The 22,914-nt window shown below is 26.8% G+C and overlaps 1 protein-coding gene across 1 annotated transcript; it reads right to left on the bottom strand.

The window, feature by feature from the left end:
- Positions 1-17,444: 17,444 nt before the first annotated feature.
- LOC105137455 (protein ODORANT1-like) lies at positions 17,445-21,060 on the bottom strand. The gene is made up of 3 exons (XM_011043197.1): positions 20,796-21,060; positions 20,499-20,628; positions 17,445-18,679 (listed from the first exon to the last, which is right to left on the bottom strand). Exons 1-3 carry the CDS (start codon positions 20,926-20,928, stop codon positions 17,680-17,682), a joined length of 1,263 nt encoding a protein of 420 aa, XP_011041499.1. The 5' UTR covers positions 20,929-21,060; the 3' UTR covers positions 17,445-17,679.
- Between the last annotated feature and the right edge of the window lie 1,854 nt (positions 21,061-22,914).

Below are 22,914 nucleotides of genomic sequence, written 5' to 3'. Positions count from 1 at the left end.
TCAATAGGTATCTCAACATATTGAAAAGAAGACAATTGGTTCCTATAGATATCATTTTAAGGAAAGGAAAAATTGTTTTTAAAAAATGAGTGTTCCTTTAAGTCCTTTATCTTGTAATATATAGATGATACTCTAGTTGGTGGTCATTTAGAGTATAAAAACACCTTAAAATGAACTAAAAAGGTTTTTTTTTTTAAGGGGATGAATGCTAATATAAAAAATTATATAAAGCAATGTGATATCTGTCAAAGAACTAAAATGAACAACATTAAACCTTTTGGGCTATTATAACCTTTACCCACACTATAAAATCCTCGGATCTTAATTTTTATGAATTTTATGTAATGTCCACTTAAATTTAATCATTATTCTATAATTTTAGTGGTTATTGACATGTTGTCCAAATATGACCATTTTAGTTTTGTAATGCACCCATGCAATGTCATTGAAATAGCCAAATTATTCTCATAGTATGTTATGAAGCTATATGGGCTACTAGAAAATATTGTCATAGATAAAGATCCCACAATCACCAGTAAATTCTGAGGAGAGTTATTTAGGGTTCAAAGAGTTCAACTACATCTATCTTTGGCTTGCCATCCTAAAAAATGATGGCCAGATAGAAATGACTAATAAAACCCTAAAAAGTTATCTTAGAGTTTTGCAAATTAAAAACCTAAGGAGTGATCAAATGACTCACAATGACTCAATAATAGCACAACACCAGTTATTACACATTTCTAAAATTTACTCTATTTAAGGTAGTTCATGATTATACCCCACCATGAATAATAAAATACATTCCAAGAATAATAGATAACAAAGCAACGAATATATATTTATATTTAATAGATATCAGAAATAATACAAACACTCAAGAAAAATCTACATAAGGCACAAGCAAAACATAAGCTTTAAATGGCTAAAGAAAGGAAAGGAGAACTTATAAAAAAAGATTGGGCTTATCTCAAGCTTCAACTATACCAACAATTAGGTTTGCTTATGAGAAAGAATTAGAAAATAGCATTTAGATACTATAGCCTATTCAAAATATAATAAAAAATAAGTCAAGTAGCTTATTAATTGGAGTTACTTAAAGGGATACGAACTCATCCCACTTTTCATGTATCCCTATTGAATAAGAAAATTAGTTTGAAGGAAGAACTAAAACCAAAGTTGTCTTTTTTATTGAGAAGAAAAACCCAACCTAAAGCCTATTGAGGTATTGGGAAGAAAAAAAAACTAAGATATAAATGAAATCTAAGAAAGAAATTTTGGTGATATGAGAGGGCCAAGGTTAAGAGGACATGTTATGGGTGGAGGATTCATAGTTTAAAAAGGCTTACCCTCATTTTGATGGCAAGGTGTTTTAAAAGGGGGAAGAATTATAATAAGATCTATAATGGATCTGCTTTTAATAGAGAAGATCTAACTTTCATAGCTTTCATTTTCTATCTCTCGCATCCTTTTTTTCCTTTAGGCAAATGATCATTGTCTTAGAAATTGCTAAAAAAGAAAAGTGATGGCAACATGTATGATTATGATGCAACTTTAATCTTATTAATCTGTATCAACAATTACAATTCCACATGTCAAGACTATTTGCCGCACAAACCAAATATTCTAAAAGCCTTGGAAACATTGTTATATAAAGCAAAACTATAATCTATAATTAAAAGTACAAAAACAACAACAGTGCATTAAAAAAAAATTGGTTTTCTTTGATTCAATCTACAATTTCTTAAGAGATCTTATTTTAGTTTTAGTTTAAATTTGAAATTTGGTTTATAAACTCTATAAATTATTTTACAAGTACAAGACTATGAAATTTCTTAGAAATTGAACATGGATCCTGGGAGGCCTAATCACCTTAAATAGGTCATCAAACTAATTATTTTCATCTCAATTCAATCCTTGAAGTCAAAGTCTCTTTCCAATAAAAATTTTCAATTAATTCAATTACACCCTACAAAACTCATATTGTCTTTACAATTAGATTTAAACTCTTATTTGTTATTATAGTATGTGAAGATAATGTGTTTGCAGTAGGGGAAGTAAAGTGTGGTGTGAGCTTGAATGGAGCTCTCGTAACCTCTTTTTTTACCTTGTAACCTATGGTATTTATATGTACCATAATTCATATAAGCTTACTTAGTGGAAAGAAAAAAAAATGATGAAAAATATATGTTTTTTTAATAAGTTAAGTCATTAGTTGGCTTACCACACTTTTAATTAATGGATAAGTTGGTACTTGAGAGTAAGTTATTTTTATTAATGATGGCACACTAAGAAAGTTGATGCAAAATATGTAGTCACTGATGAAAAGAATGATTAAATCATGCTTAGGGATGACTTTTGATAGAAAAGTTGACAAAAGAGGCTTAGGTGCAAGATTTTGTTATCCCAAAATTAGAAAGGGTTTGGTTGAGCTTGTCTTAAATTAGCTTGAATTTAAAAGCTTTAATTCAATCTTGCTTGAATTTTCTCCCCCCGTCCTCTATTTATACCTTCAATTAGCTAGGAGAAGTTAGGTTAGGTTGTCCAGCTCATTTTTTTTATTTTCTCTTTTAATTGAAAGTTTAACTAGTTCATTGGATGTTGGATAGTTTAATAAGATATTAAATTAGTTGATCTATTATTGAATTTGTTTTTTATGGAATGGTTATTACTAGATGGTTGATATTGAACATTAAAAAATATATTCAAATATTGCCATTTTTTTAACAAAAAAAATAAATCGTATGAAGGTTTACCCGATATAACTCGACTGAGACCTATCAAATAAGATGATATCTTTTCTTGTAAAAAAAAAATGTGAATAAATAAAATTTTAAGATGATATCTTTTCTTACTATTAAAATAACAATATATTGGATTAACATTAGACAACCCGAGTTAACGTGTCAAATTCATGACCTATGTTATGTGACTATGATAACTCTATAGAAAGTAAATCAAAATAAATTATTAAACCTAATTCTCAATCAATCCAATTTTAAAAAATAAAATTGAAAAATAATTAATTAGAAAGGACCTAAAAAATAATTCGGGTTTCATATCAAACTTGCAACTCGGATCATAAAACTGAGATAACCTCATGAAAACTTGCAACTCGGATCATAAAACTGAGACAACCTCATGAAAATCAAATTAAAAAAAATTACAAATTTCAATCCCTAAGCAACTCAATATTGAAGGATGAGATTAACAAAAGAAACCAATTAAAAAAATAACATAAAAACAACTTGATTCAATCCACCAAACTAAACCCGGGTCATCAAATTGAGATAACGTTATAGAAAAAATAAAAACAAATATCATGATTTAACTCGATTTAACCTATCAAATCCACGACTTTGATCTTGAGACTAAGATAACTCCATAGAAAGAAAGTGAAAACAAATTACAAAGCTTGATTCACAATCATCCTTATCAGATCTAATGTTGAATGATAAAAATTATAAAAATCTTAATTAAAAATAGACATAAAAAATAAGCCAAGTTAACCCAAATTAATCGTTAAGCACCATTACCGAGTCATTAGACTATGATAACCTAGTGAAAAATAAACCAAAAAAAAATCATGAAATCTAATTCTCAATTGCACACAATATTAATTGATGAAATTGAAGAAAAAAAATCAATTAGAGAGAGAGAGAGAGAGAGAGAGTGAGTCAATTAGGTTAAAAATAGATCATGAAGCTCAATTCTAAACCGACCCAATATTAAATGATAATAAGATCAATATAACCTCTTTAAAAAAATTAAAAATGATCTAATTTAATTAGGGTTAAAATGTTAAAACTCATGATCTTGATCTTAAGACTAAGATATTTTTATAAAAAGTAAATCAAAATAGATTATGAAACTCAATCCCAAACCGACTCAATATTAAATAATAAAATTAAATAAATTAAATAAATAGAATATACAAAAAACAACTCGAGTTAATTCGAAAATTAGTTAAAAAATAAAATATTATTTTAATAAATAGTATTTTGAGAGAAAAGATATAGTTAAACCTTCTTATAAAATTATAATAATCTAATAAAAAATAAATAAAATAAATTATGAAGTTTAATTTTTAATCAAATAAATATTAAATAATGAAATTAAAAGAAAAAACTAATTAAAAAAATTAAATTAACTAAATTAATCCGTCAAACTAGATTAATCTGTCAAATTTAAACAATGAAATCCGTCAAACTAGATTAATCTGTCAAATATAAGATTTTATACCATAAAAATATAATAATTAAATAGATAAAAAATTAATATTTAAAAATTAAATTAAAAAAAAAGTTCCAAAAAAATATATATCTTAAAGGCATTCGCCTTTCACGGTGTGAATTTGAACAACGATGGGCCGATGCATCTAGCATAGAGTATAATCAGCGAATAAAACTATAAAAGGAATCTACACCGTTCTTCACTGCCTTGTGAGAGCACCGAGAGAATCCGGAGGTAAAGGCCTTATAAGATGAAGGGAACGACAACGTTTTTGACCCAACCAGGTCAATTAATGATTTAACGTCCGTTTATCCAAGATTAGAGGTGGAATCAGCGAGAGGCAGGCTAGTGTGAAACTTCATCCTAAGCCCATACGTTTTTTATTTTTGTCCAGAAGCCCATGTCTTTGTTTGCTAATAATAATGTTTGAGAAACAAATTCATTCCTTCGTTGATTTAATAACGGTGTCAATAAGCCTCTATGCATGCGAGTTCAGCTATATTTAACAAACGAATAATTTACTAATTACATGTCAATTTACCTATTTGAATTAGTATTTTATGATATGAAAGTGAAGATTTCATACAATATTGATGAAGTAAAAGTTGAAACCTAATGACAGCAATCTTTAAAATTATTATATTTAATTAAAAAAGAAAAGTTGAAACCTAATGACAGCAATCTTTAAAATTATTATATTTAATTAAAAAAGAAAAGTTGAAACCTAATGACAGCAATCTTTAAAATTATTATATTTAATTAAAAAAGAAAAGTTGAAACCTAATGACAGCAATCTTTTAAATTATTATATTTAATTAAAAAAGACTGGCTCCAGATTCATTAGTCCTTCCTCTGAATCAAAAAAGCATAAAAGAAAAGTAAGAATTTTGTATGGGGAAAAAGAAGTTCAAATCCAACCATGATTTTGTTACAGCACAGATGACGATATACGCATCGTCCTAGGGAAGCCTGCGCATGACTTAAATGGCTTGAAGGGTGCACTTCGTAAGTAATTACACGTTAAAGTAGGCCCAACAACATGCTCCTCTTTGATTGTTCTTCAGACCCAAGGGAACCTCGATCCTTGTTCAGGAGCGCCATTTAGTTGGCTTTACTCGAGTAATTACGCGTTCCAGCACCTAGCTTTCAATTGTGAGTGTTTGCATTTATCGGAGAATAAATATTAGACTAAATATCAGGTTGGACCAAAAATTTTTTTTTTAATAATTTAGACCATAGAAAATTTTTAATGTTATAATTAAACTTGGTATATCAATTTAAACTTAAAAACTCTTAACCTGAATCTTTGTATAGATTGTATTTTAAATTATATCGTACGAGGTTATTATAATATAATTTTACTGATTAGATATTCTTAAAAAAATAAAAAAAAATCAGGTCAACTTTTGTTAGCTTCATCAAATCCATAATCATGGTTATAAACTTCACAAAATAAATTTTTAGTTTTTATTAAATGACAAAAAATATAAAAATTAATTTATTATCAAATACTAAAATAGAATTAAATAAAAATATCACTTTAAAAATAGAATTAATATAAAACCAAAAAAATACACAGGTGAAACACGAAGTCCTATGGTGTGGTGTTTTATTTGTAGCAACTTCATTCTAGACACATTTGGTGCATTGTGGACTCTTTTTCGCATTGGTTTTTTTTTTATTCTTTTAACTTCGCCATTTCAAAACAAAATTTAAGGTTACTTTAAGCTAGATTGTTAAAGAATGAAAAATTAAAAAACAGAAGACTAAGATGAAAAAGACAGGTGAAATAGGTGGTGGTTTCAAAGTTTGTACAAAAAAGTTCATTTTCATCCTTTTACTTTTCAAATGATACCTTTTCAATCCCTAATTTTTTATATTATTTAATTTTAGTACAAAACTTATTGTTCTTTTTCTTTTTTTATTCTTAGCTATATAAAACAGAGAAAAAGGTTGGTCGAATTCTAAAAAAGAAAGAAAGAGAAAGTTCTTATTAGCATGATCATAACCATGAAAAACATTGATATTAATGTTCACAGGTTTTATTTGATGAGAAAAATTTAACTTGAGTATTATTTCACCTTAAAATTCTCTAAAAAGGCATATCTAACATTGAAAAATCTTTGGGTTTTAGGTTAATTTTTTATTTTTGAATCAATATTTTAGTTGTTTTAAGGTGTTGAGGAGTTTGTATGGGTCTCTAAGTTATTCTGTGGGTGTTTTTGGATCAGAATTGCTAAAACATAAGATTTTTTTCTGGTTGAAAAACATAAACTTAAAAATTTCAGTGATTTGAGGGTCGTTAAAAATTGAAGATGCGAATGACAAATAATCTAATTTAGTATACAATGCATAAAATTAAATAGACAGGCATGCAGGTGATCTTACCTTTACTTTAGGCTCGAAAACCAGTCCATTAGCCCAGATTCTAGGGCTCCTTCTTAAAGTGCTCCTTTTCAATTTGTTTTGATTTCATTCAAATAAAATCAAAATCAAATAATTTTTTTTTCATAAAATCATACATCAATATTTATCTTTAGATTATGGTAGAATTGATATTTTTTAATTATATTTTTTAAAGTGTGATTTTTTCTATGAAGCTATCTTAATTTTATGATTTAAGTTGTAGATTTGATAGGTTAACCAGAGTTAAATTGATTTTTTTTCTCGTTACTTTTTATTTTATTTTTTAATTTTGTACTTCAACAATGAGTTAGCTAGGAGCTGACCTTTATATCTTTTCTCCATGGGAAGATCCTATTTTCATGATTCAAGTCACAAATTTGATTTTTTTTTTTAGTTTTACTCAGTCACTTTTTTAGTTTTTTTCCTTGAAATAAATATTTTTTTTTTATTTTAATCATTCAATACTTGATTGATTGAAATTTAACTATCTAATTTGGTTTTATTTGTGTTTTACAGGGTCATCATAATCTTGTGACTCGAGTGATGGGTTGGCCCGTGTTGATCTAATTTGTCATCATCTTAATTGTTTTTAGATATGGTATTTGGCATGTTACAATCTTAATATTTTAAAAGTGTGTTATTTAGTATGCATCAAATTTTAGATTTCCTGACATATTTAAATATTTTATGGTTAGAAAAAAAATCATTTGCCCCATAATGTAGCGTGGGAAAAAGAGCTTGCGTTAACAAAGACATGTATTATGTAACATTTATGCATTGAAAAACTTATTCCAAATATTGATTTTAAAATTAGAATGAAAAAAACTCCTTAACCAATATAATCTATCCTTGGAGTTAAAGCCTTTGTAATGAGAACTAATAAGTCCTATTCATAGCATAACACTAGCTATTTGACTCATTTTCAGTCACGGGTTATGTTTTTTTTAGATATATAGGGTTTTGTGTTTTTTTACATAAAGAAATTTCAAGTATAAATCAAATGCTTATGCAAGCATATAGTTAAATAAATCAACAATAAACAATGTAAATGAATGAAAAATAAAAGTAATTAACATAAGAAAAATTGAAAAAAGAAAAAAACAAGAGATAGATCTAGATCAGGATAATTGATCCCGCAACTACAACTTTGGATATTTACTCAATTGCGTTTACTGAATTATTTTTAATTAAAATTATTTTTTATTCAATCAAAAGCTAATACAAATAAACAAACACATTAAATTGACTAAGTAAAATAAAAGGAAAAATAATATTATGCAAGGTTACACATATTAGACATACTATCTAAGAATATATATTTTTATTTTATTTTTAAAAATAAAGTTCATCGATATAAAATATTAAAAAAAATAAAGATGAACCTGAATAATAATTTAAGAATATGATACATATAAAATAATGTTTTTTTTAAAAAAAATTGTAAAAACAATGCTAAACAAGCAAAATAAAAAAATCACAGAGGATGGATATTAATTAAAATATCAATCTGAAATTAAAAAAAAATACTAAAAAAAGGTAAAAAAATCAAAATAAGAATAAAAAAATAAGATGGCAGTGATGGTCTTGATATCAAATACACTTTTAAAATAAATAAGAGAAATAAATGACTTGTGTTACAAGTGACCATGTTTAATAATTTGATTCTATTTTAAATAAATGATTATGAGACAAGACTTTTATATCAAAAAAAGAACAATGTTTTAAATAAATGATTATGAGACAAGACTTCTATATTAAAAAAAAATATTTTGAAAAACAAAACCTTGAAAATACAAAATTGAATAAAAATGAATAAAAAACAATCTGAGTCGGCCTAAGTCAATGTGATAGGCATGAAACATGGGTAATAAAGAGCGAGCCAACCCAGATTAAGTTGCAAGATATGTGACTCGAGTCTTGAGATTGAGATAATCTAATAAAAAATTAATTGAAAAACACCATAATGTCAATTTTGTTAAAAAAAATATCCAATGATGAAAGTAGAAAAGAAAATGAGCCAGAAAATATTGATTCGTGTTAACTTTTTAAACTCATAACTTTTATCATCAAACCAAAACACCATAAATAAAAAAAATTATAAAGTCAAATCCCCAACAAATTAAGGTTGAAGGATGAAATTAGAAAAAAAAATCAATTATATAAAATGATTTAAAATAAAAAATTATAATTAAAAGAATAAGGGTAAAAATCAAAATAAAAAATAAATTAGAGAGCAACAAAAAATTCTTGATTAGAGGGTTACATTGAAAAGAAAAAATCTTTAACAAAAGGGAAGAAATAAAAAAAAGAGGAGTAGATTAAAAAAATAATACACCATAAAATTTGACTGAATAACGAAATTAAAAACTAATAAAATCTCAATAAAAATTCCAAGAAAATAAATAAAAATAAAAAAATGAGGATTAAATTGAAAAAAATAATACATGACAAATTGTAATTGAATGGCTAAATTAAAACTGCATAAAATTTTTATAAAAAAAAAAACAAAAACTAGAAATCAAATGAATAAGAACATTGAAAAAAAATATATGACAAATTATAATTGAAGGGATAAATTAAAAATAGACAAAAATTTTATAAAAGAGTCAAAAACAAAAATTAAAAATCAAAAGAATAATAACTAAAATTAAAATATAAAAAAGCAAAGAGTACATGGATGCACTTTTTTGCCAATAGAGATAAACGAAGAAAAAACATAATTGGCAACAAACTATATATATTTTACTGTTAAGCATCGTATTAAGATGAAGAAAATTTGGTGATATTTCCAACGACATGGTAGAAAAGCATGTCTTATAACTGAGAGGTGTCACACGTTGTTTAAAGAAAGCAGATACCTTACACACACTGACTTGTGTGAGCCCATGCAATCATCCTTTCAAATTAAAAAACCAATTATACAACGTAAAAAAATCAAAATGTCATCCATGAATTTAAAAATAACAAAAAAAAAACTTTCTGAAATGATGAAAATTACTTCTATGCATGTATTTTTTTTTCTTGATTTCAATGATAAAGACCTCGTTTTATTATATATATAAAAAAAAAACATAAACACTCAATCAATGACTTTAATTTTTTAACTTTTGGGGTATTGTAGTTATTTTATTTTTTATTTTTAAAAAAAATACATGTACCCATGCAATGTTTTAATGATCAATGGACCATGAGAAAATACCAAATTAACCTAACCCCTTGGCTTATCATTTTTTCTTTGAAAGACAATAAAATAATTTCATCTAGTATTTTTATGTCTTAATATATAGTTATTTTGCCATGTGTTTTAAGTAGCATTTAATTATTGTCCTGAACAGAACACACAAAGACAATGGAAACAAAAATATATTTGGTTAAAAAAAGAGTAAATTTTCTTACTTTTAAAATAGAAAGTACAAAGGGGCGTGTCTCCAGAAATAATATTTATTATTTTATTCATAAAATATTATTGTGCAAAACTCTCAATTTCAAATTTATCAAATTAAAACATGCAACGATAAAAATTATTATTATCACAATTTCAAAACTTATCTCGGGGATCGATCTGGGACAAAATTTGTGTCACGGGTTAGGTTGACCTCAGCAAACACAAGGAAAAAAATGAATATCAGTATATTTTCAAAGCTCAATTGAGGGGTTTACCAGAAATAAGGCCCGAGTTACAAATGAGTTTGGGTTGTTTAAAATTATTATTATCATAATTTTAAAATTAAATTTGAAAATCAGCTTCCGGCAATGCTCGATCATATATATGAAAGGTCAACCTAGGGATGATTCGAGTGAACATAAAAATAAAAGTGATTATTATTATAATTTTAAAACTCAATTAAAGAGTCTACCCATGATAAGATTCAAATCACGAGTCAAGAGGGCTAACCTAGTTGACCCATTTTTTTTAAAAAATAATCAAAGCAAACTTGTTTAACTATTTTTTTTAAAAAATATTAATAGGTTTTTTACTTGTGTTTTATCTCGATTTAACCCCTTTTTTTACCGCATCAAGTCAAGTTAATTATTCTTTTATTTTTTATAAAAAGTCGGATAAGCCCAAGCCCAGTGTAAGCCGGGTTCCATGTCAACTTGTTAGATTAATCATGGTTTTATAATTGGAGTTACTATACTATTATTAATTTCAACACTTAATATAAAGTAAATTAAAAAAATAATATCTAATTAAAAAAATATATAAATTTGATAATAATACATATTCTGGATAAAATAATTAATATATAAGTTTGATAATAATACATATTATGGATAAAATAAACTTTTTTATATTTTATTTTACCTTGTCTACGTAACTAAACAAGATATAAAAAAAAATCATTTTTCTCTTATATATCACTATTAAATGCAATTTCATCTTTATTTCCTTTTATGTTTTGTCTTCCCTACCTCAATTGTCTATGTTTTTCTATTCATAAATAGTAACTAAATACTACCTTAGAGTCTTGGTAATAATTTATGTGTTGTTGTATTTAAAGAATGTTTAAAAGTATAGTAATGGTTACTTATTAATATTTTTTTTTTAAATAAATTAAAATAATATTATTTTTATTTTTTAAATAAATAGTTTTAATATCAATACAAAATAAAATTTAAAAAATATAAATTTTTTTAATTTTTTGAAATATAATTAAGAAACAACTTACTAATAACATAATCGGAATTGTGGCTACGATTATTTTTAAAAATATTTTTTATTTGAAATGATATCAAAATAATATTTTTTATTATTTTTAAAAATATTTTTAATATTAATCATTAAAATAATTTTTAAATATTAAAAAATATTAATTTAAAAAATAAAAAATAAAATATTTTAAAATATTTTTAAAATATAAAACAACCATGACGCCATCGAAAGTGTTGTACTCTCGTCGGGTCCACGCTATAAAGACAAAAATGCAAGAGTAGCAATTGCGAGCATGCTTGGTGGAATGAGAACTGCACATCATGTACCCAACGAATTCAATAAATGTCGAGAGATGGGGCATGACACTGGCGGCTTCATATATGGACCGTCATATGCGGATCTTCCTTGATCCTATTTTTTCGGTTTCAATGAATTTAACAAACGTCCAAAGATAGGCCCCGTCTCTGGAGGCTTTTAGTGCAGGATCTTGCTTTCAGATTTCTTGATTGATATTTTTTCTTGGCTTTTAAGTTTTTTTATAATATTATTAAATCTAATTAAATAATTAAATTTTAAAATGTATCAATTTAATTTTTTATTTAATCCAAGTTTTAAATTAAATTGTATAAAAATTAATTTAAAATTAATTATTTAATTTAATATGTTTAAAGATAATTTGGATGATCTACAAAAATATAATATAACTTTTTAAAAAATTTAAAAACAATAATTTTTTTTTATATTGAAAGGATATCAAATTAGATCCATCCTAGTTATCCTGCCACTTGAGTCATAGATTTTAATACATTTAATAATTTTACTATTTTTATAAATAATTTTTTGTTTAATTTTATAGTAACATTATATACTTTTAAAAATGAATGTTAATCCTCAAAAAATATTGATTTCAGATTATAATAATTTTATTAAAAATAAAAAAATAAAATCATAAACTTTATTTTTCAACTTATTTAATATTAAATAAAAATAAAAATATAATTATATATAAAAAAATTATCTCAATTTAATACATTAAAAAATTCTAAAATATAATTTACTTTATTACATGTGACGTTGACAATATGGCTCTAGGAGAAAAAAAACAAATAAGGCTCACACCTTTTCAACTGCAATATTTTTTCTAGGTATTATTTAGATTTTTTAATGTTTTCATATATAAATCCCAGGTTCTAGCAAGAGAGGAGGAGATTTTCTCAACACAGCATATAAAAAAAATCTAATTTTATATTTATTCACTATTTTTATATAATATTTACTTAAAAATCTTAAATTAATTCTGACATCAGAGGGTGGTCACAGGTAAAACATTCATCCAACTCACTATAACCCGTGAAGAAAACTCAGATTCAGCTCAAGTTCTTTTAAGATTCATCAATCAGGAAACAAAAAGAAAATGATATAAAAGTATTATATTTGCCCCGCTGTCCTGTCGGTGTCCATGAAATGGAGGTTGGTGCATCGGACACTAGTTATGGATGAAGCATTCTTAAAATTATTTTGCAATAAACTTAGTATTGGTTAACATACAAGTTTTCCCGGGAATGCTTTGCCGTAAAAAATTAAAATTGAAAATTAAAAATTAAATTGAAACGCCCATAATGATCCATTTTTTGGTACAATATCCTTTACACTTTCTTTATTACTAGTTTAATATTTTTTTAAAAAAATTCTAACCTAAAATACCAAAACAAATCTTTAGAACATTGATAACCCCATTTTAAAGGTGAAAACATACATTAATTAGTCTAAAAACTTAAAATCAAATCAAATTTTAATTTTTTTTAGATAATTATATATTTAAATTACCTCTATTAAACCTTCATCGCTAAAACTAACTTATTAGTATTAAAATTGATTTTTTTTCTTTTCTGAAATCTATTTGGTTGAAAGATTTCTCTCCCTTCCTTTTTTAACATCTTTTCCCCTTCTCTCTCAATCATCAATGACTAAAATATATATATATATATATATATATATATATAAAATTATACTAAAATGTAAATTTTAAAAAATTAAGGATCAAAGTATAGAAACATATGCCTCTTGAACAATAAATATGGATAAAATTATTATTTTTATTTCAATCATGCTCCTTGTTCTTTCAATTATTTTTTAATTAAATCCGATAATTATATTTTTCAATAATGATTTTTCATGTAGTGTAGAAATAATTTTTCATAGTAAATACTACGTGTGACTATACAAAGCAAAATAGACTCCAAGTTATAAAACTGAACCATCATGACTTCTAAGAACGATAAAACAAAGAAATAAGATTAAATGACCACATGCGAAAACATGGAAAATTTCAAAAATAACAAAAAAAGGAAAAAAAAAAAACTATAAACACTGGGGTGAATACACACCAATGAGTATGTATACTGCACAATAAATTCCCTACCCTTTTTTTTTTAATTTGACTGCGCAAGTAGTAAATTGAGTTCCTGACTAAATTCGTACTCACTAACAGGATATTAGTATGGATGGCATTTTACCTAACTATGTGGCTACATCTACAACATACGTACTCGTAAATTGACGAAGAAAAGAAGCTTGTTCGAATAAAGATGAATAAAATTGTCAATTGTTATCAGTTTTTATTTAATGAAGTGAGTTCTATTTAGATTTTTTTTATTTAAAAATTATTTAAAAAATTAGATTTAAATTCAAGAAAAATGTTGGTTCTTGGTTAATTTTGAATTTTCATCTATTTTTCTTGATTTTTTTAAATTCAATTATAAGTTTGTCAAGATGTTTATACTATTTTTTTATATGTTTTGTTTTAAAAATAAGTTCAAAAGTAAATATAGACATCCTTTTCTAGTTATCATGATATAATAATCTAGAAAAAATCAAACAATATATCATGTAAATTTCTTTTTAAAACATATACATTGCTCACCTTAATTTTTTTTTTTTAAATAAGACTTTTATGTTCTAAATAGTTCTAAATAGATTAGCTGTTAGCTGACTTGCTAGATATAATAATACTTGACCTGGTTTTTTTAATTATTTAAAAAAAAATTTACATTTAAATTAATATTATTTCTCTTAATTTTTATTTATTTTTATTTAGCTTTCCTTTTAAAAAAATTATCATTTTTTAATCATTTTATATCTATTTAATTTTTAAAGAGATTATTTTAATTTATTTATTCTTTTATGTCTTATATAATTTAAGATTATTGAATAAAATATTTATTTTTAAATAATATTTTGAATAAGTTCCTTTATTATATTTTTTCTTTAATTTTATTTAATTAACTTTATGCATGTGTTGATTAAGTAATAAACTAAAACTTGTGGAGAATTCATTATTCATCCACACCCAATACATTGTAGATTACAAAAATAATTAACAGTGTATTTCTTTTTTTATTTTTCTTTTATTTTTCACTTTTTTGTACTTTTTTTTGTCATTTTTTATTTTTTTACATTTTTGATTTTGTTTTTTATGTATTTATCCAAAATTATCTTTTTTTTTTTTTAATATTAAGTTGATTAAAAATTACAGTTATAATATGCGAGGGAAACATTGTAGTATATAGACATCCTTTTCTAGTTATCATGATGATAAAAATCTAGAAAAAATCAAACAATATATCATGTAAATTTCTTTTTAAAACATATACATTGCTCACCTTAATTTTTTTTTTTTAAATAAGACTTTTATGTTCTAAATAGTTCTAAATAGATTAGCTGTTAGCTGACTTGCTAGATATAATAATACTTGACTTGGTTTTTTTAATTATTTAAAAAAAAATTTACATTTAAATTAATATTATTTCTCTTAATTTTTATTTATTTTTATTTAGCTTTCCTTTTAAAAAAATTATCATTTTTTAATCATTTTATATCTATTTAATTTTTAAAGAGATTATTTTAATTTATTTATTCTTTTATGTCTTATATAATTTAAGATTATTGAATAAAATATTTATTTTTAAATAATATTTTGAATAAGTTCCTTTATTATATTTTTTCTTTAATTTTATTTAATTAACTTTATGCATGTGTTGATTAAGTAATAAACTAAAACTTGTGGAGAATTCATTATTCATCCACACCCAATACATTGTAGATTACAAAAATAATTAACAGTGTATTTCTTTTTTTATTTTTCTTTTATTTTTCACTTTTTTGTACTTTTTTTTGTCATTTTTTATTTTTTTACTATTTTTTTTATTTTTTAAATTATCTTTGTTAATTTTATTTTTTTATTATTAAGCTGATTAAAATTTTTACTTTATAATTTTTTTTAAATACCATGGATTATTTTCCCATGTGACTTTTCTATTTTATTTTTTATTTTTCAACTATATTTTTTTAATATTGAGTTTATTGAAAATTTAGTTTTGTAATTTTTTTTTAAAACATTGTTGATTGTTACAATGTTTCTCTACATGGTTTTTTTTGTTTTTGTTTTTTTTTTATGTATTTATCCAAAATTATCTTCTTCTTTTTTTATTTTATTTTTTAATATTAAGTTGATTAAAAATTACAGTTACAATATGCGAGGGAAACATTGTAGCTGTCCTCGCAAATTATCTTGGATTGTTATAGTGTTTTTTCTAATATAGTTTTTTAATGTTTTTTTCTAAAATTATTTTTTTGAATTTTATTTTTTTAATATTAAACTGGTTAAGAATTACAATTATAAATAAATACAAGTAAAGCTAAATCATGTGAGAAAAACACTGTAACTTTCTTCACAAAACATTATGGTTGATACATTTTTTCTCGTATGGTTCTTTTTCCATTTTTTCATGTTTTTCTTTTAATATTTTTTTCTAAAATTATCTTTATCGATGTTTTTTTTAATATTGAGCCGATTATAATTTAACTTTGCAATAAAACATAATTATGTGAGGAAAGTGCTATAGTTTTTCTTAGAAAATATAGTGAATTGTTATAATGTCTCTCCATGTAACTTTTATTTTTCTATGATTTTTTTTAAAATTATCTTTATCAATGTTATTTTTTTAATATTGAGCTAATTCAAAATTATAATTACAAGTCATTACAATTAAGACTAAATCATGTGAGGAAGTACTGTAGCTTTCATCACAAAAAACTGTGAATTGCTATAGTATTTCTAGCTGATTTTTTCCTCCCTTTTTTGGTGTTTATTTTAAAAAAATTATCTCTGTCGATTTTATTTTTTTAATATTGAGTTGATTAAGAATTTAGCTTTATAATTTTTTTCATTAAAACACGATGAAGTGCTATGGTGTTTTCCCATATCATTTTTTTATGATTTTTTCTAAAATTATCCTTGTTGATTTTTTTTTAACATTGAGTTGGTTAAAAATTATAATTATAATAAAACTAAATCATAATGAGGAAAGCGTTGTTATTTTCTCATGAAACACTATAGATTGCTACAATATTTCTTTAAATGAGTTTTTATAATTCTTTCTAAAATATTCTTTGTCGATTGTATTGGAAAAAACACTGTAGTTTTCCTTACAAAACATTATCAATTGATATAATATTTTTTTCTCATGGATTTCTTTCTTCTAAAATTATCTTTGTTGATTTTTTTAATATTAAGTTGGTAGAGAATTTAGCTTTGTATTTTTTTTTATTTTTTATTAATAGAAAAGCTAAATCATGTGATGAAAGTATTGTATTTTTCCTCACAAGATACCGTGGATTGCTACAAATATCTAGTGCTAATTTACAATTATAACACTATAAAATACATTTATTTTATAAGCTCGCAGCAACGCACATGCATACCATCTCGTTTCTACTATTATTTAATAAAATAAAAAAATTATTTTAATAAGTTATAGAATACAATCGTGTAAATAATCTGTGTTACAAGATCAAATATTTTCATTTACACCTGTTTTTTAATTTTTTTAAAATATATATTTAATTATTATTAATGATTTTTTTATTGACACTTATAATTTTTTATTTGTTTAATTATATGTGTCGATAATTTCAAATTTCAATTTACTCTTAATATTTTTTCGTGTAAAAAAATATTTGGTAGAAATTTGCAGCAGAATACTAGTTAGCTAGTTCTTGTTTTATTAATTGCTTTTTTGTTTATATAGGTGCTAATTTATTTTTTTCATCTTGTAACCTTTTAAAATGAGGGCCTTGATGTAAAAATGACGTAAGAATTGAAAGAAACCTTCTAAGTATCAATCAAATGCATTAAAGTCTAGCTAATAGCTAACAGAACAAGAGCTTGATTTACTAATACTGCTTTTGAATCTTGAATTTCTACAAACAGGAAAAGGAGGAGGAAATCGAGTCAACCATAAACTTTTTGATGTTATCCTCTACTTCTAGCTATAACACTAACTTTTTGGGAGAACACTCGACAAGAAGAGGCTATTTATCGAGGCAAATCAAGAAAGAAGCCACAGCATGGCATTTTGCTTGTCACAGTTCGCTACATCTTCTAGTCTCTGAGTTTCCTCTTCCTCCTTCTCGCTCTCCCACAACCAGGATAGCATATTCTCTTCTTTGGTCTCATCTCCTATCTCAAGGTGTCCTCCCATCACATCATCCCAGTTCCAATCAACGCCACCATAGTCAAAACCTGACGTGCTTATTGAAGAAAACGAGTGCCAGTCACCACTCTCTCCATTCGAGCTCAAATCACCAATGGACTCAAAAACGTTTACCGTTTTGTCAGGACTCGAAACCCCACTCTGCCTCTCACCACTGTGAACCAGGAGACCATTTTGCCCCTCATCATTTAAACTCGAATCACCGTCTGGATCCAGCAACTCCTTGTCCATCATCACCTCATTAAAACTCAGCATCTCATTTTCAATGCCTTCACAGAATTGTCCGAAGCTATCATTTTCTTTCTCACCTCCACTAGGGTTCAAAAGTGAATTCGGTCTTCTTCTCTCTTCACTAGGGCATATGACCAGGTTTGCTTTCTCCCCTCTTGAACCCAACATTACTCCTCCAGTTTCTGGACAGGGAGTTGTTACGACAAGGTCCATTAGGTCCTTGTCCTCTGCACATGGATCCCAAATCACCGTATCATTGATTGTACTTGACAAGGTATTTTTCTCTGCTGCTGGTGTCTGTGGCAATTGGATGCCTTCAACATTTGAATTAGAGAAATCACCAGTATTATTTTCCTTTCGTGGTCTCTTTGTTGGCACCCTGATGGCATCTTTTTGAGGGTGGCTAATTAATTTTTTCTTTATTGCAAATCTACCTGCTCCACTTTTGGCTAACATGCCCTCCTTGGCTGTTTCGATGATCAATGGTTGTCTTTCATTTACAGGTCTTCTAAAGCTGTAAATTCTTCTGCTCAAATGAGAGTTCCAGTAGTTCTTTATCTCATTGTCTGTTCTTCCTGGTAAATGACTGGCTATCAAAGACCACCTGAGCCATCAAAAAACAATGAACTTTTAATACATGCTATGCCAAAAATAAAATAGAATTGAATTGATAAAAAATTATGCATGGCCTAAAGTGACGACTCATCCTTACTTCTGCATCTTTATGGTGGGAATGAAATGAATACAACGTTATCAAAGTATCGAACTGTGTGATAAGGGAACATCCAAAAGTTATAGCTGGGAACTCAAATCCATATTGTAACCAGAGAAGATAAGAAACGTCCCTAGTTACGCTGGCCATCTCCTCCTAATAAACCTAAAAGCAAGTCATCTCCATGACTCGATTGACCGGTATCTCTCTCCATATGAACCAGTTAGCAGATCAATATATATATATATCAATTTCTCGAAATATACCTAAAACATAGTGATTTTTCACATCACGCCCTAGCTGGAAGGTTCCTAACCAATTAAAGACAACTATGAGACAATGACCCGTGAAGAACAATATCGGCTAGTCAGTAAGCGCAGAACAAGGTAAACCAGGAGAGATTTGAAGTTTAATTAATTAAACAGCCATAACAAGCCCTCCCTGCAAAGCTAGTTATAGTCGGCGATTCGTTACTTCCTTTCCTTTGGGGTATTGGGAGCCGAGAGGTAATTTAGTATCCATCCAGACCACCCCCGAGCCCTTGTTCATTACCAACGAGAAAACTGAGATTTCCGTACACTTATAGGGACAAGATTAATAACGAACATGTGATTGGATTGGGCAGATGAGGTTAATGAATCACCCCTTTGAATCCGAACTAAGCACCAGTAAATCAGTAACCAACTAATTTAGTAGCCTACAGTGTAGTCTCCGATCTGTTATTCTCCTGTTTATTTCTCTATTTTAAAAAAATTTTAAAAAAATTTATTTATTTATTTATTTTAAATTAATATATTTTTAATAATTTTAATATATTGATATAAAAAATAATTTTTAAAAAATAAACAGATATTATTAACATATATTTTAATATAAAAAATTATTTAAAAAATAACTTTAACCTGTACTTTCAAACATGTTTTAGTTTTAACTTGTACTTTCAAACATGTTTTAGTTTTAACTTGAGTATCCTTGAAAACAAAAGTGTTTCTTTAAGATCGATCTGGAAAAAAATAAATATTTTAATTAACACGGAAAAAGGTTTTAGAAAACCTCCTACCGTCGAAAGAAATTATAATTTTTAAGATGACACTAAATTATATCCCACCCAGTCGTTCATGTTGGCGACTTATGATCTTGAATTTTTTTAACCAATGGATATAAAGCTATGGTCATTACTGGAACGCTTACAGAACTATGAAACAGTAATTAAACACACATATAACAAAATCTTAAATCCTTGAGTAAAATAAACATCGTAGAAACATATTTCACAGAGTTGAAAACTTTCAAAGAAATTCGTAGAAAGGCTGTGGTGATTCGAGTCACCTAATTAGGGATCTAGAACAAGGTTTTTCTAGCTCGCAACATCAAGGCCAGCGCAGCCATTTCTCTGTAGCCGGAAAGACAGAATATATGACTTTTTCCCGGAGAAGTTTTTTCCTTTTTCCTTCTGCTTTTAGCCGAACAATTTTAGAGTTGCTCCCACTTACATGCAATCACATAATCGTGATTGTTGAAAAAATGATGTTGTCTTAGCGGTCGCCATTCCAGTTCTATACCAATTAATTTACTCAAACAATATTATGAAGGAATAATTCAAGAATGTCAGGAGAGGAGGGACTGAAAAGAAAGGGGAAGCAAAGAAAAGAAAAAAGGGAGGGTAGGAGTAACCAACCAACGAATGAAAATGCTGCTCCGATGCACTTACCTATTGCCCAGAGAAGCATGTAAATTTATGATGATCTCTTCCTCCTCAGCTGATATGTTTCCCCTCTTCAAGTCAGCTGCCAAATAGTTAATCCATCTCAATCTGCAACTCTTTCCACACCTAAGCAACCCTTCAAAATGCAAAAAATAAAAATAAAAAAGTAAATAATATGCTCTATGAGCAACCCGTAATAAGTGTCTTTTTTTTTCCTTTAATATGCTCTATGAGCAACCCGTAATAAGCGTCTTTTTTTTTCCTTAAAAAAAAAAAAAAACAAAGAAAGAAAGAAACAAGTACCTGCATTCTTGGGCAATGACCGCCAAGACCCTTCTCCGTTAGCTTGAATATACTTTGTCAGCTTCTCATCCTCTTCTGCAGTCCATCTCCCTTTCTTCAAGCCCACCTTTTCACAACAAGGTGCCCTTCCCATTTGTCTTCAGTGAGAAACCGACGCTGCTACTTGCCAGACAGTAGACTACTTTGGAACTAGCCTGAAAAAAAGGTAAAACTTTGGATTGTAGCCTGGAGGGCAAAGTGTGACTGTGTGGATTGTCTACTTGAGTGTGAAATGTAAAATTTATAGCGGCCCTTTCTAGAAGGGGGACATCGTGCGTGGGGCTAGTGATGAACATGGATCTGTGGTATTTATTCGTGCCACGAGACAAAAAACAACAACACAGTCGTGGCATCTCCACCGTCTAGGGCCTCGTGACGAGGCATGCATCTCCACGTTGATGCCCCGCGTTGCATCCGTAGAACCGCCAATAGGCAGTCCACCGTGACCCTCGATTAAAAGTCCACCAATACCCCGTTTTAATTTTTTAGTCTTGATGAATTTGTGAAAAACTTTTAGACTTTTCTCAGTTGTATTCTCGACAAAAGCGACTTGTTCTGATATTTTCGGTGGATTTTCACCTGAAAACAATTTTTTTTACTGGAACAGGGGAGGGGTCTTCAATGATTAAATTAGTAAATATTGAAAGGGTCAAATGTATGTAAAGAGAAAGGATGTCGAACAAGAGAGTGAGTGTCTGCTGGACATGTGAATAATGTTAGTCAAGCATGCTTGAGCATGTCTAGGCATGTCCTATGGCGGAGAGAGAAAAATAATAAGGAATATCAGTTTTTTTTTTTTAAATGAGCTATTGTTTTGGATGCCATATTTGTTATTGGTCGATGTTAGCGCCCGAGAGTGAGTTATTGGGGCCAAGAAAGTTTCTGCAAGGCTTAGCTTGTTAAAGTTTCAACTTTAATAGAAAAAATCGAGGAAATCCCTTAGTAATTCTTGTTTGTGCCTCTCAGCTGAACCAGACGTTCCAAGTTATATGATATTGTTTTTATTGTTTGCTCCAAACAACTTAGTTTTTGTTCTTGCGCCTGCACAACATCCAAGATGGACTCCATTCTTGTCTTCAGGGGCCGGTGAGATACTGCTATCTCTATCCACCAAATAGTTTGATCTGCTCTTATACAGTCATCATATCTTGTTTGTATGATAATCTCTTGGAAAACAAAACAATAGTTTTGGTTATTTATTTAATGATTGAAAAATATAGTAAATGATCATAATTAAAAATAAAAAGGAGATTCATTATTCATCTCGTCAGATTAATACACAAGAGGACATATGTATGATTAACTTAACTTATTATTTAAATTTTATTATTAAAAACACTTGGAATTATATTTTTATCTCATATAAATGCAAGTCTCACTATAAAAATATTAATAGATATTACTTTGATGAGAAATACAAGAATATAAATGAGAGTCTGTTGAGTAATTTCTAGTTTAAGAATTGTGTTTATTCAATGATGACTGTAAATTGTCACTGCCTTTTTCATGAACTGACAACTTATAAATATTAGATCTGTGAAAGTGGCAGAGAGTGGTTCATGGGTTCATGCCTCAGGACTGAAATGGATAGATAATGATTCAATGATATTTTCCGTATAGGTTAGGTGAGTTGTGATAAAATGAGGTATATATTTTTTATTTAATCAATTTTATCTTGATTATCATATCTCTATCAAATCATACTCATCTCTTTTATTTAGCCATTATTATTGAAGACAAATCTATTAAAAAATAATTTATTTTTCGCTATCCTGAGTTAAAAAAACTATATATGCTAATAAATATTTAATTTATTCTTGAAGATAATTTAATTTTTTTAAGACTAAGGAGTATTTTTATCTTTTTAAATATTAAACATTAGTAAAATTGAAAAATAATAATTTGGAATGATCCAATTATTTTTTGAAGCCCGAAAAAATCATATAAATTTATTTGTGGTAGTCCTAGTATGATTCTTGAAGTATTTGCATGGCTGAACACATAACGCCTAACCAAACTTAAAATATGTTAATTTTGGAAACTACAAGTGCAAAAACTTTGAAAACCACATTAAAATTAC

The sequence above is a fragment of the Populus euphratica genome, unplaced genomic scaffold, assembly GCF_000495115.2.
Source record: "Populus euphratica unplaced genomic scaffold, PopEup_1.0 scaffold2.1, whole genome shotgun sequence".
Lineage (NCBI taxonomy): Eukaryota > Viridiplantae > Streptophyta > Magnoliopsida > Malpighiales > Salicaceae > Populus > Populus euphratica.
The sequence above is the reverse complement of the archived record's forward strand: the minus strand, read 5'-3'. Positions and strand labels throughout refer to the sequence as shown.